Raw genomic sequence first — 12,654 nt, 5'->3', positions numbered from 1 at the left:
GACTGCTCAGAATTAACTCATTACCAGCTGGTTGTTCAACTTAAACTAGTGTGCCTGTATTCCAGTAGAAATGCCAGAAATGTATCACAAGGAGAAAAGGACCAATGTTGCTAATTCCATTACATCTCAAAAAAAAGTTTTGGTATTCTTGCTAGCTAGTTTCTTTAAGAAATTATTTTTAAATTCTTAATGGGTACATAGTAGGTATATATATTTATGGAGGACATGATATATTTTGAAATAGGCATGCAATGTGTAATAACCCCATCTGGGTAAATGGGGTATCTACCACCTCAAGCACTCATCATTTCTTTGTGTTAGCCAGTTGCTTTTACATTCATTTTTTTTGTGTGTGCAGTTTTGAACCTTTCCAATCTTAAGTTTTACCTTTCATAAATTTACTTGTTGGGTAGGAGTGAACAAATATCTGCAGAGAGAACCTGGGGTTGAGGCAGCTGGTTTGGGAAGGTTGGTGCAGACATTCTTAGGGATGGTCTTTTTTGTAAAGGACCAGATTATAAAGGTTTTAGACTTTATGGGCCACACGGTCTCTGTCAGTACCACTCAGTTCTCCCATAGACGATACATAAACCAATGAGCATGACTGTGTTTCAATAAAACTTTTATTTAATAAAACAGACAATGAGCCAAATTTGGTGTGTGAACCAGTTTGTTGACTCCTGATCTAGAGCATAGCTTTTCCTTTGGGAACCTAGAAAAAGTCTTGTTTTGAAAGTAGAAAAAACTATGGCTACTGTTTAAGTATTCTTCCTTTGAGATTTTGTTACCTGCAAGGACTTTCTCATCTCTTGAACCTACAAAAGAACCTGGGTTGCTACTGGCAACCACTGCAGTAAGCCTTTTCCACTTTATCCTGGTCAAAATGGACTGCTGGAGGGTAGGAGGAGAATGGGTAAAAACATAGTGATAGAGAGGATATACAAAGACAGGGAATGTGCTGGTAAGAACTGCACCATCTGTTTTGTATTGAGTTGATCTTAAAACCCATTTTTATTGGTGAAATATCATTTTGGAATAGCAGCTATTTATTGATGTGTAGGTATGCAGATGTGTGTATGTATGTGTATGTGTTACAATTTCCTATTTCCAATTATTTTTAATTTTAAAATTTGAGGTGTATTTGAAGTTCAGTGTTTTAGTAGGATAATTTTTCAGTTAATTAAAAAAAATTTGTTAGGGACTTAGAAATATTGTATTTATTTTTCTAACCAGAAACAACTCCTCTGTGACCTAGTTGGGATTTCACCCTCCTCTGAGCACAATGTGTTGAAGGAAGCTGTTCTTAAGAGACTAGGAGGAGACAATACCCAGTTGGAGGCTGCTGAATGGTAGGCACCCACCACTCAACTTAGAGCGAAATATACTGGATCAATGATTGCTAATTTCTACTCAAAAAAGGTTAAATATTTTACATTTGTCTTTGATTAATTCGTTGCTCTAATGTGGGTAGAGAGATTACCATGTGCCATGTTCATGTGGGCATAAAGAGTAGATAAAGAGAGGAGCTCAATGGCAATTAGAATTTGAGAAATGCTTATCTCGAAACACTTTACCACTCAGTTCCCAAGCATAGTGGGGTATTTCTGCTTTCCTGTAGGAGATTCGGAGTAGTCATAGAATATTACATTAAAACATTCTTTCATATGACTGCTGTGGCATCCTGCTGGTATACCTAATGTTGGAGAACTAACCTATAAATTAATCTCATAAAGAGCTTTGTAAGAACATGGGATTATAATCCATCATCTCTGCCCTGCTCCAGGGAGCAGTGCCTGGGTGAGTCTGGAGAAGATTCTGAAGGTTAAAACATTGCTATTGTTATTGTTATTTTACATTTTAGGAGAATCCTACAACTTGAGTTACCACCTTGTAATTCTGCCCTTTCAAAATTAAATTCAAGGAGCTCCCTTTTGCTTCCCAAATGAGAACATGTATAGGACTTGAACTAATGCAGCCATCTCCTGTGCTTTTCAGGTTGGGCTTACTTGGGGATGAACAAGTTCCTCAGGCAGAGTCCATTCTGGATGCCCTCTCCAAGCATTTGGTCATGAAGCTTTCCTATGGTAGGCCATGAAGTATTAGCTAAATATACCTAAAGAAGAATCATAAGATAGAGTCAGTGCAGATAATCGTGTTGGAGGGTTGGCCCCAAGCAGCAGGAATGGGAAGATGTGATATGAAGAAAAGTGCAATTGGACTATTTTTCCAGAGGGAGGAATTTGAGAATATTAGGTAAAAATAAACTTAGTTATTATGGGAAAGGAAAAAATAGTTTTACTATTTATTTATTTAGTTAGTTAGTTATTTTTTGAGACGGTGTCTCACGCTATCACCAGGCTGGAGTGCAGTGGCTCCATCTCAGCTCACTGTACCTCTGTCTCCCAGGTTCAAGAGATTCTCCTGCCTCAGCTTCCCGAGTAGCTGGGACTACAGTTGCGCGCCACCATGCCCAGCTAATTTTTGTATTTTTAGTAGAGACAAGGTTTCACCATGTTGGCCAGGATGGTCTTCATCTCCTGACCTCGTGATCCGCCCACCTTAGCCTCCCAAAGTGCTGGGATTACAGGCATGAGCCACCGCGCCCGACATTACTTTTTTTTTAATGCATTAGGCAAATGCCAAAGAAGCACTTTTGGAGCTCACTAAAAGGCCTCTACAGCAGTGCTTTTGTGTCTGTAAACAGGATATGGTGACATGAACCCGGATAAAGGAATGAGATCAGAGTTCTAATTTCCTTGAGGTTTTCACTTTGACTTTGGGCTAAAAAGCTGTGTAAATAATTGTCTAGTGATCATATATAAAAGGAGGGAAAACTTTTAAGACCAGAAGGGCAAGAGGAGATGACAGACAATATTTGAGTTGTAATGATAGTGGTATTTGTCCTTATCTTTTTTTGTTTTAAGGTCCTGAAGAAAAAGATATGATTGTGATGAGAGACAGCTTTGGAATCAGACATCCTTCTGGACATTTAGAACATAAAACGATTGATCTTGTGGCTTATGGGAACATCAATGGCTTTTCAGCCATGGCTAAAACCGTGGGGTTACCCACCGCCATGGCAGCCAAAATGTTGCTTGATGGTAAGTCTGTTCATTTGAGGCGTAAGCCTGTTTCTGTTTCACCTCCAAGCCATTTGGTGCCTGGACATCAAGTAATTGCTCTTGAGCGTAACACAGGCATTTACTAAAAGTGAACCATCTTAGAAGATCCAAGCGCGGACTGCCTGGGAGGTCCCCTTTTGGTGAGTAAAGCATGTGGGCTTTGGAGATAGACCTGACTTCCGCTTCAGCTCAGTTACAAGGTGGCTGAGTGATGGGCTGCAAGTTACTCAGCACTTCTGAGCAAGAGTTTCCTCATATTTAAAGTGGGTATCGCCATCCCTATTTCAGAGTTGTTGTGACACTAACTGATATAATACATGAAGCTGCTACCTCATAGAGGGGTCCCCAGGGAATGGTAACTTCCTTCCTTTCTTTCTTTGGTTTTTGCCATGTTGGGAGTGATAACTCTAAAATAGAAAAAGATATTCACTCCAGATTCTCAAGAATATGGGTTGTTTTATTAGTCTTCATATCTCAGCATATTATTAGTACTCAATAAATATTTTAGACTAAATGAATACAAATTTCAATCCTCCACTGTCCCTAGAAGATCACATAGACGTTCAATAAGCATTGCCTCTGTTTGGCCCTCAAGAAAGAATGAGGGGAGTAGAAAATATCAAAGCATGTAAATGTGAAATAATGAAAAAAAAATGTATAGTAGCATATCAGCTAATGTCAAATTAAATGACCAACTTAGTTATTGAGGAATCAATGAAGAAGTAAGTGATAAAAGTTGGGGTCATTGTGGCCTCTAGTGAGAGTGCCCAGGTTCTATGTTTCAGTCATACTAACAGGTGCCTGTGCCCATATAATCAAACTTGTTACAACTCATTCTGTTGGTGTCTTGCCTTTTAAAAAAAAAAATGACATTAGCAAGTTAAGCTGACCAGTCAGATTTGCTTTACTTCTTACTTTACTTTATTCTCTGATTGTCCTGGCAGTAATTAATGCAGTTAAGTGTACAAGTTCTGACAATATCCCTAGGTCTGGCTGTGCTTTCAATCTAAAATCAACTCCTTTTCCTTACAAAGTGTTGACTAAGTAATAATTTACTAAGGGATGTTTTTAAGCAGCTACTTAAAAAATGCCTAGGCCTCCAAGAATTCATTGACTCTGAGTTTGCTTCTTTGTGGAGACTCTTGATGGGGAAATTAACCTCTGACACAACCTTTAAATTGGTAATTACACATTTATTTTCTTCCAGGTGAAATTGGATCCAAAGGCCTAATGGGGCCCTTTTCAAAGGAGATCTATGGACCAATATTGGAGCGAATTAAAGCAGAAGGCATTATATATACTACACAGAGTACAATTAAACCATAATTGGGAATTATATTTTGTTTTTTTCTTCCCAGGCAATACACCTCTGAACATGTGTGTGATAAATGGGTTTGCTAATGTGCTGTTTTAAAGTATAAAGCATAATATGTTTTGGTTAACACAATGTACTTTTTGAACTATAAATCTTTATTTTAATATGGAAATGTTTGGAACAGGAGATGCAAGCCACTAACAGAGAACTTTAATAATTCTACCCTGTATTTTATAAATACATATGTGAAAGTGATGATCATGCTATTTGTTAATTTATTGTGCCACTTTTTTCTTTTGTTTTTTTTTTGTTGTTTTTTTTGAGACGGAGTCTCGCTCTGTCGCCCAGGCTGGAGTGCAGTGGCAAGATCTCGGCTCACTGCAAGCTCTGCCTCCCGGGTTCACGCCATTCTCCTGCCTCAGCCTCCCAAGTAGCTGGGACTACAGGCACCCGCCACCACGCCCGGCTAATTTTTTTATATTTTTCAGTAGAGACGGGGTTTCACCATGTTAGCCAGGATGTCCACTTTTTTCTTAAATGAACATATTGTCTTATAACCAGCAGATGAAGTTTTACTTTTTTAGTCAGAAAAAATTTCCTCATAAAGCTATATTTTTATATTTTTAAAATTGATACAGTTAGATACCTTCAGATTACCTAAGTTAAGTTTTTGCCAAAATGCTATTTTATGCCCTTTTTGTAAAGTTATGATTTATTTTGTAAATGTAGTTCGTTATAGTTTTCTCTTGAGTGTTTGGAAATGAGAATAGATAAGATTAAATTACAATTTACAAGATCACTTCATTAGGCATAGGAAAAGTATTTAACAAAATTCAACACCCTTTCACAATAAAAAATAAAAAACCCTCAATAAACTAGGAATAGAAGGAAACTTCCTCAACCTGATAAAGGGCATCTATGAAGAACCCACGGTTAGCATCATACTTAATGGTGAAAGACTGGATTATTTCCCCCTGAGATCAGAAACAAGACAAGGATGTCTGCTTTGGCCATTTCTATTCAACTTGTACTGGACAGTCAAGAAAGGGCAATTAGGCAAGAAAATAAAATAAAAGTCATCTAGGTTGGAAAGGAAGAAGTATAACTAAATAGAGATGGGAGACAATATGGTGGTTTTGTGCATAGTAATCCAAGGGAAAACTATAGAAAATCCAAAGACATGATCTACTAATGAATAAATTCAGCAAAGTTACAGGATACAGGATTAAATATGCAGAAATTGGTTATCTTTCAATATAGTATCAATGAATAAATCAAAAATGGTATTAAGAAAACAATTTAATTTTCAACAATGGTCAAGCTTGGTGGCTCGTGCCTATAATCCCAACACTTTGGGAGTCTGAGGCAGAAAGACTGCTAGAGGCCAGGAGACCAGCCTGGGAAACAGTGAGATCCCATCTCTACAAAAACAAACAAACAAACAAAAAACAACAAGCAAACAAAAAACAGCTGGATGTGATGACACGCATCTGTGGTCTCAGCTACTCAGAGGCTGAGGTGTAAGGATGGCTTGAGCCCCAAAGTTCGAAGCTGCAATAAGCTATAACTGGGTCACTGCAATCCAGCCTCGATGACAGAGTTAGACCCTGACTCAAAAAAAAAAAAAAAAAAAAACAATTGACAGCATCAGAAAGAGTAAAATACTAATATAATTGAGGGTCCAGAAATATTGATCACATTTATTATCAACTGACTTTTGAAAATGGTGCTAAGACAATTCAATGGGGGCAAAATAGTCTTTTTCATTAAATGGTGCTTGGAAACATGGATATCCACATGCAAAATAATGAAATTGGACTCCTACCTCATATCGCATATAAAAATTAACTCAAAGTGGACCTAAGATCTAAATGTAAGAGTTAATATTATAAGTATCTTCGAAGAAAACATGGCGTAAATCTTTCTGACTTTGAATTAGGCAATGATTTCTTAAATAAATGACACTAAAAATACAAGCAACAAAAGAAGAAAATAGGTAAATTAAAATTAAAACCATTTGTGTTTCCAAGGACAATATCAAGAAAGCAAAAATACAACCCACAGAATGAGATAATTTTTTTTAAATCATGTATTAGTTAAGGGAGGAATTTGTATTTAGAATATATAAAGAACTGTTACAATAATAATTAAAAGGCATATAATTCAATTTTTAAAAATCAACAAGAGATCTAAATTAACAGTTCTCCAAAGAAGATACACAAAAGGCCAATAAGCACATGAAAAGGTTCTCAACATCATTAGCCATCAGGGAAATGCAAATGAGATCTACAATGAGATAGCACTTTACACTCACTGGAATAGATATATAATCAAAGTGATAATATCAAGTGTTGGTGAGGATGCAGAGAAATTGGAACCCTCATGCACTGTTGGTGGATACCCACGAGATATAAAAACAAATGTCTACACAAAAACTTGTGCACAGATGTTCTTTGCAGCATTATTTATAATAGCCCAAAATTGAAACAGCCCTAATTTCTATCAACTAACAAGTGAATAAACAAAACGTGGCATATCCATACAAGGAATATTATTCAGCAATAAAAAAAGAGATGAAGTACTGATGTGCACCACAACATGGAAAAACCTTGAAAACATATCAAGTGAAGAATGCCAGACATGAAAGGCCACATATTATATGATTTCATTTATATGAAATGTCCAGAACAGGCGAATATATATAGAGAAAAGGCAGATTAGTGGTTGCTTAGGCTGAGGGGTTGGGGAGGACAAAGGGGTGACTGCTAATTAGTATGGGGTTTCTTTTTTGGGGTTATGTAAACGTTGTAAAGTTGATTGTGGTAATGGTGGCACAACTCTGAATATACTAAAAACCACTGAATTGTATACTTTGAATGTTTGAACTGTGTGGTATGTAGATTTTATCTCAAGTTGTTATAAAAAATTAAATTACAAATACAATTTGTTTATTTGCTTCTTGGGGAAAAATCTCTTGCCTTTAGAGATACAAAGTAAGCACCTTTTTAATCTTCACAAATTGTGCTCATATCCTGGCACGTGAAACTAATTCTGCCCTTGAAAGAAGCAGGTACTACATGTGAGGTATATGACAGTTGAGAAAACATCTCCTGCTATTTGAAAACAATCAAAATTGATTAAGGCCTGGTCCCATCTGTCACAGATAATATATGGAGATCAATAATCTATTAATAAGTAAAAACATTTTGTTGTGGAATTTTTCTTACCATGACATTCAGTTCGACCCAATTGATTAGGAAATACAACTCGTGTCATATTGATTTCTCTATCTAAAACGGCGCCCAGATTAATTGGGAACTGAGAAACTAGCACTTTGTGTCAGAACTGGGATCCAGTTGAGCTCTCAGTGTAGTTAACTAGTTTGTGCTTTATGATGACAAAGAGAATTAAAGGGGATTTGATTTCAAGAGCTGATTTAATGTTAGTGTTAAACGTGGTAATAGAAAAGGCAATGTCAGTAAGCTTGAATACAGCTATATGTAATTAAACACTACATTATCCCTCAATAACAAATTTTCCTGCAGTACCTTTAATAATAAAGGTGGTGGTGCACATGTTCTCACTCATAGGTAGGAATTGAACGATGAGAACACTTGGACACAGGAAGAGGAACATCACACAATGGGGTCTGTCGTGGGGTAGGGGAAGGGGGGAGGGATAGCATTAGGAGATATACCTAATGTAAATGACGAGTTAATGGGTGCAGCACACCAACATGGCACATGTATACATATGTAACAAACCTACACGTTGTACACATGTACCCTAGAACTTAAAGTATAAAATAATAATAATAATAATAATAAATGTGGTGGTGATAGGATTTGGGAATGAATGAGCAGGTTATGGTTATAGGCATATCAACATATAGCTTCACCAGGAGTCCACAATTATTTTTCTGTGAAAGTCAGATATAAACATTTTAGGCTTTGCTGACCAAAGATAACACAGCTGTTTATTTCTGCCTCTATATTGTGAAAGCAGCCATAAACAGTACATAAATGAATGGGCATGGCTGTGTTTCAATAAAACCTTATTTGCAAGAACAAGTGATAGGCAGACGTGACCCTCGAGCCAGTTTGTGGACCCTTGGTCTAACCATTCTGGTAGACTTAATGCTCACATCTTTCAGATCTTTCTGCCTCTTTAGTTCTTTTTTAGATAATACCAATATTTGTATTATCCATTTTTCCTTGTTCTAGGTTAAAGAGACACTAGATTATACTACACAATGTGAATGGCTCTACAACATACTAGCTGTTCTCTTCTTTATGAAATGAGGATAACAGTAACTCCCAGGATGATTATAAAAATTAATGAGATAATGAGAGAGAAATGCTTGCCACTTAGTAGATGTTAAAAAACACAAGTGGGTTGTTCTTCTCTCTTTTACAATACAGTTTTTGCCTGAAGCTTATGTTTAGTTAATACGATCTTAACTTTGGTATATTTTTTCAATTTCTTGGATACCTTTGGAAGACTCCTCAAAGATCTATGCTGCTTAAACAAGCCATAGATTTATCTGCTGCATAAAGTGGTTGAAGAGATGAAAAAGACCACAACAATCATTTGGCCAAGCCTCTGACTTCACAGAAGAGAAAATGTGCCTCATAAAGTTAAATGACTTGCCTCAGGTGATAAGACTTAACGTTGAAATTTGATCATCATTTGGAGACACTCAAAATACTTGAAACAATTTGGGAGCACCCTGATTTTTAAAACATCTTCTAGGATGGATGACTTAGGGCCCACCACTAGCCCATATGGTGTCTCTTTGAAAATTAGAACAAGGCATTCCTTCTCAAGACACTTCTACTGGTCAAAAAATTGTTCCTAAATATACAATGTGTTAGAGTAAAACACTTTACTACCCTCTAATGGAAAATTGTCATAGTGAATACAGAAATCTTTAACGTCTATGATATGATTAGTTCTCCTTTAGATGCAATGCATAATTTACACATCTGTGCAAGGTAGTTAATCTTATCTTTCTGTTTTGTATAGTGCTAGTGGCTTACATTTGCTGATTGTTTGCAGTGGAACTACATCTGCCAGATCTGAATTCCAGTGGAAGGAATCCAGTGAGAAAAGCTGGCTGTTCTGGAGTGATACTTGTTAGTTACTGACAATTAATCTAATAACTTCCTTTTTCCAATCTTGTTTTAGTCCTAATACCCATTCTTAATTTTCATTAATTAGCAAGAATTACAAAACACAGTCCTAACTTCTTAGATTAAGAGGTTACATCCTCCCGGTTTAAGTTGTCAGTGTAGTAAAATCGAAGGTTTCTAGTACCTTCTAGTTTCATGTTAATTGACAGTGTGTGTGCTACATCACCAGCTAACAAATTCATAAACCCTGGGAATCCCACTCCCAGCCTGAGAGCTCATGAAGCTGAATTGATACTGCGCTCCTCTTTGTTACATTGGAGACGATTCTGGGCTGTTGCCAGGCACAACTAACCAGATCCTTGGCTCCAATAATCTAAGCCTGATTCACAGTGAAGCTGGCACAGGGTAAAACAAACTCCCATAGAAACCTCATAACCTTGACAAAGAAAAAATCATGCTTGCCTTAATAGCAAACTATTGATAAAAGATTTATTCTCCTTGAGAGAAATAATTAAAAGGAGGTAGAAGTCAAATGGGAGCTGGGAAAGAAACTGAAATAGGTGCTGTAAAACCTGGGGAAGACCAACAGAAAAGATGAGAGAATAGCAACTCCCAGGGGCATGGATTGTTCATACTTTGCAATGTTAGAAAATATTTGGCTGCCACGGTGGTTCTGTTTAGTTCTGGACTATGAATCTGGTGAAAATTGTGCAAATGGTTCATCATGTAAGATGCTTAATGAAGATGGTGATGCTTTGCATCCTCTTATTTATCTGTCCGTATGGTAATTATTGATGTTTTTCGGATTTCTTCCCTGGCTTTTTTTTCTCTCTCTCTCTCTCTGTGTTCTTTCTGGGTGCACGTATCCTACCCATGGCATTGAATGCCACCTATGTCTTAAATCAATCCCAATTTTCTCACCTGAGCTTCAGATTATCTGTACTACTATCTACTTGACATCCCTGTTCAGATATTTCCAAGACTTCTTAAACACAATGTAAATTTAAAAATTTATGCTATAAATTAGTGTTTCTCAATGGGGCCAAGCTAGGTCTGCTAAATGGATCCTTCATGTGATTACTTATTTCAGGAACTGGCAACCACTATCACCCTAGTTGCTCTCTATATAATCCTTGATGCTCTCTTTTCTCTCACTTCCACATTCACCAAATCAGGACCTTCTCTTCTCTATTAAATGTATTGGCTCCAAGTCTTTCTACCCACATACAACTTGTCTTGGTCAGGCTGCTATTATATTTTATATGGATCATTGTGACAGTCTTTCACCTGGCCTCCCTCTCTCCAGAATTACTCCCCTAATGACCATTCTCCTCACAGTAGACACATTAATCTTTCAAAACTGCAAATATGGTCATGTTCTTACTCTCAGCTGTCTCCCCATTCCTCCCAGGATAAAATTCAGACGTATTATAGCCTCCAGGGCTCAGCATAAATGTCCCCCTGTATATCTTTATAGTCTCATCTCATCATTGCCCACCTCCTTACAAAACATTATCCAATTCCTGAACTTCCTTCACCTCCTTGAATAGACTTGCCCTTTCTTGTTTTTGAGCCTTTTCTGGTTGTGTTTTTGTTTTACCCATTCATCTCCCCCTAACCTTTTACCTGGTTAACTCCTAGTCCTCTTTTTAGGTTGTAGCTTAGAAGTTACTTTCTTGAGGATTCACAAGGGTAAGGTATTTCTAAAGGACCCTATACTATTTTTTTTCATAACACAAATTACTCTGTGATTTCATTGACTGTAGGCTTTTGAAAATATGTGGAAGATTTTTCGTTATTACAGACTTGGGGCAGGGTGTTGCTGACATCTGGTAGGTAAAGGTGAAAAACAATAAATCCCCACTGAAGCCACTCAGAGCAATCAGTTTCCTTAATTTATTAAGGCATCATATAACTGTAAAGCCATTTCAGATACGTTTGCATTTTAATTTGCTTTGATGATAATGATTATGTTAATATTATCATCCCTTTCAAATCATGGGTGGGTCTATTTGTGCATCAATAAAAGCAGTCTTTGATTTCCCTTTCCAAGGTCAATAGATAAATGAATAAATAAATAAATCCCCGCTGAGTCATACACCATACAGACAAAACTATTTCTAGCACACCAGTTGCACTCACATCTTGGCCTTACCATCACACTGCACACCTTCGGACCTCCAACCGTCAGCCTCTCTTTGCCTGAAGGCTTTCTTTGACAGTGAAAGCTCTCTTTGCTCATAATCACAGCAGCCCAGAAATGCCAGGAATTGTGACCCTCCTCACTTCCAGTCTCTTCAGCCAACCAATGACCCATGGGAGCTGATATATCAATAGGCTAGCTCGTTAGATTTTTGGATGGGATAATTTGGATGTGGATGTCTTCTACTGGCTCCCAGAATTCTACAAAGGGATTATATTCCAGTTAATCACTTGAGGAACTTGACTGATACTACATCCATTATCAGCTGTCTTTCCTTCCCTGACTCATTTTCCTCCTGACAGGCATTAAATTATTGTCACAGGTTCTGCTTCTGTAGCAATCCAAACTAAGATTCCACTAGACTCCAATGTATCCTCAACACCTGTCACGGTGCCTAGCACATAGCAGAAATTATATATACATAAATATATATAATACTGTATAAATTTGCTATATATATAATTTTAATTGCATATAATTATACCATATATAATTAATTATATCATATATAATTGCTTGTTTTATAGATATATAAATAATTATATATAATTTCTGAACAGAGATGTCAATTTATGTATAACTATATACAATTAAAATTATACATAAAAACAAACAATTATGGCATATATATGGTATAATTATTTAATTCTGGCATATACAAATATTGCAGAATAGTATTGACACATTTAAAAGCCATGGTACGAAGATGTGTTGAAGGTTGAGGTGGAGATAAGGGATAGTTGTTACAGGCTTGGCTTGTATGTAATGCAGCTTTAGGTTATATTTGAACACTGGATAGTAATGCTAAAGAGACACATTCTTCTCTATCATTTTTTTCCTTCTTGGAGTTTGTGTGAAAATTTCCCCAAAACATGAGGGTGG

At 36.8% G+C, this 12,654-nt stretch overlaps 1 protein-coding gene across 5 annotated transcripts in view; it reads left to right on the top strand.

The window, feature by feature from the left end:
• Positions 1-6,075, top strand: part of AASS (aminoadipate-semialdehyde synthase) — a 69,466-nt gene extending 63,391 nt beyond the window's left edge. For 4 of the 5 annotated variants that reach the window (XM_031013217.3, XM_031013215.3, XM_031013218.3 and 1 more), the window contains exons 21-24: positions 1,234-1,349; positions 1,996-2,084; positions 2,925-3,101; positions 4,330-6,075. In XM_031013217.3, the coding sequence (XP_030869077.1) occupies positions 1,234-1,349; positions 1,996-2,084; positions 2,925-3,101; positions 4,330-4,448 (501 nt within the window). In that variant the 3' untranslated portion in view covers positions 4,449-6,075. Of the gene's footprint in view, positions 1-1,233; positions 1,350-1,995; positions 2,085-2,924; positions 3,102-4,329 lie in introns of those variants that run through there. The other variant, XM_063708753.1, reaches the window with a different exon arrangement.
• Positions 6,076-12,654: the final 6,579 nt, after the last annotated feature.

The sequence above is a fragment of the Gorilla gorilla genome, chromosome 6, assembly GCF_029281585.2.
Source record: "Gorilla gorilla gorilla isolate KB3781 chromosome 6, NHGRI_mGorGor1-v2.1_pri, whole genome shotgun sequence".
Classification (NCBI taxonomy): domain Eukaryota; kingdom Metazoa; phylum Chordata; class Mammalia; order Primates; family Hominidae; genus Gorilla; species Gorilla gorilla.
This window is presented reverse-complemented; position numbering and strand designations above follow the sequence as displayed.